At 44.7% G+C, this 1,129-nt stretch overlaps 2 protein-coding genes across 2 annotated transcripts in view; both read right to left on the minus strand.

Annotated features, from left to right (window-relative positions):
• LOC101848624 (beta-1,3-glucosyltransferase) overlaps positions 1-1,129 on the minus strand; it is a gene marked incomplete in the record, with an annotated part of 13,604 nt that overhangs the window by 5,778 nt on the left and 6,697 nt on the right.
• Positions 7-576, minus strand: LOC118478821 (beta-1,3-glucosyltransferase-like). Its single transcript, XM_035973123.1, has one exon. It carries the CDS (start codon positions 456-458, stop codon positions 30-32), a length of 429 nt encoding a protein of 142 aa, XP_035829016.1. The 5' UTR covers positions 459-576; the 3' UTR covers positions 7-29.

Below are 1,129 nucleotides of genomic sequence, written 5' to 3' on the forward strand. Positions count from 1 at the left end.
AACTTGTGACAAACAACTCACCTCTAGACTCATGGAACTTGTGACAAACAACTCACCTCTAGACTCATGGAACTTGTGACAAACAACTCACCTCTAGACTCATGGAACTTGTGACAAGTCTTAACGGCCACAAACAGCTCATCCTCGGCGACGGGCGCGCCACAGTCCGGGAACTTGTCCCGCTGGGTTGTGACACAGTTCGGGTCAGCGCTCTCGTCGGCCGAGCAGAACCCCTGGACGTGGGTCAAGTTGCTGCCCTTGCCGTTGTCCCACACAAACAGCGCCAGCTCGTGCTTCGGGTCGATGGAGAAGTCGCTGAACAGCTTCTCTGACGTCAGCCGCTTCCGTAAGCTGTGAACGAGAAGACAGGATGAGACACGGAGCCATGACATAAGCCTAATGACGTCAGCCGTTTCCGTAAGCTGTGAACGAGAAGACAGGATGAGACACGGAGCCATGACATAAGCCTAACCCTGTTCTGCAGAGAAACACAGTAACGGTCATATAGTGCTGGGTTTTCTTTGTTTGTTGGAGAAAAGAGAAACACATGAGCACGACACAATATCGGTCATTTACTCCTGGGGTTTCTTTTTTCTTTTCAGTTTTAGTTTTAGAAAGAGTTTCACTGAACTAGCAACATAATTTGGTCATATAAGTTCTGAAGATTAGAGGTCTTACAAAAGAGGAACAAACAGAAAAAAGAAAGAGGAGAGATAAGGATGATAGATGTTTGATAACAAAAAAGCAGCAAACCACACCTAGGCTGGCGTCACATGAGTTTATAGGATGAATAGTGCTAGACTAGCGTCACATGAGTTTATAGGATGAATAGTGCTAGACTAGCATCACGTGAGTTTATAGGATGAATAGTGCTAGACTAGCATCACGTGAGTTTATACAACAATACCTATGCTAGACTAGCGTCACATGAGTTTATAGGATGAATAGTGCTAGACTAGCATCACGTGAGTTTATAGGATGAATAGTGCTAGACTAGCATCACGTGAGTTTATAGGATGAATAGTGCTAGACTAGCATCACGTGAGTTTATACAACAATACCTATGCTAGACTAGCGTCACATGAGTTTATAGGATGAATAGTGCTAGACTAGCATCACGTGAGTTTAT

This window comes from Aplysia californica, unplaced genomic scaffold (assembly GCF_000002075.1).
Source record: "Aplysia californica isolate F4 #8 unplaced genomic scaffold, AplCal3.0 scaffold01017, whole genome shotgun sequence".
Classification (NCBI taxonomy): Eukaryota; Metazoa; Mollusca; class Gastropoda; order Aplysiida; family Aplysiidae; genus Aplysia; species Aplysia californica.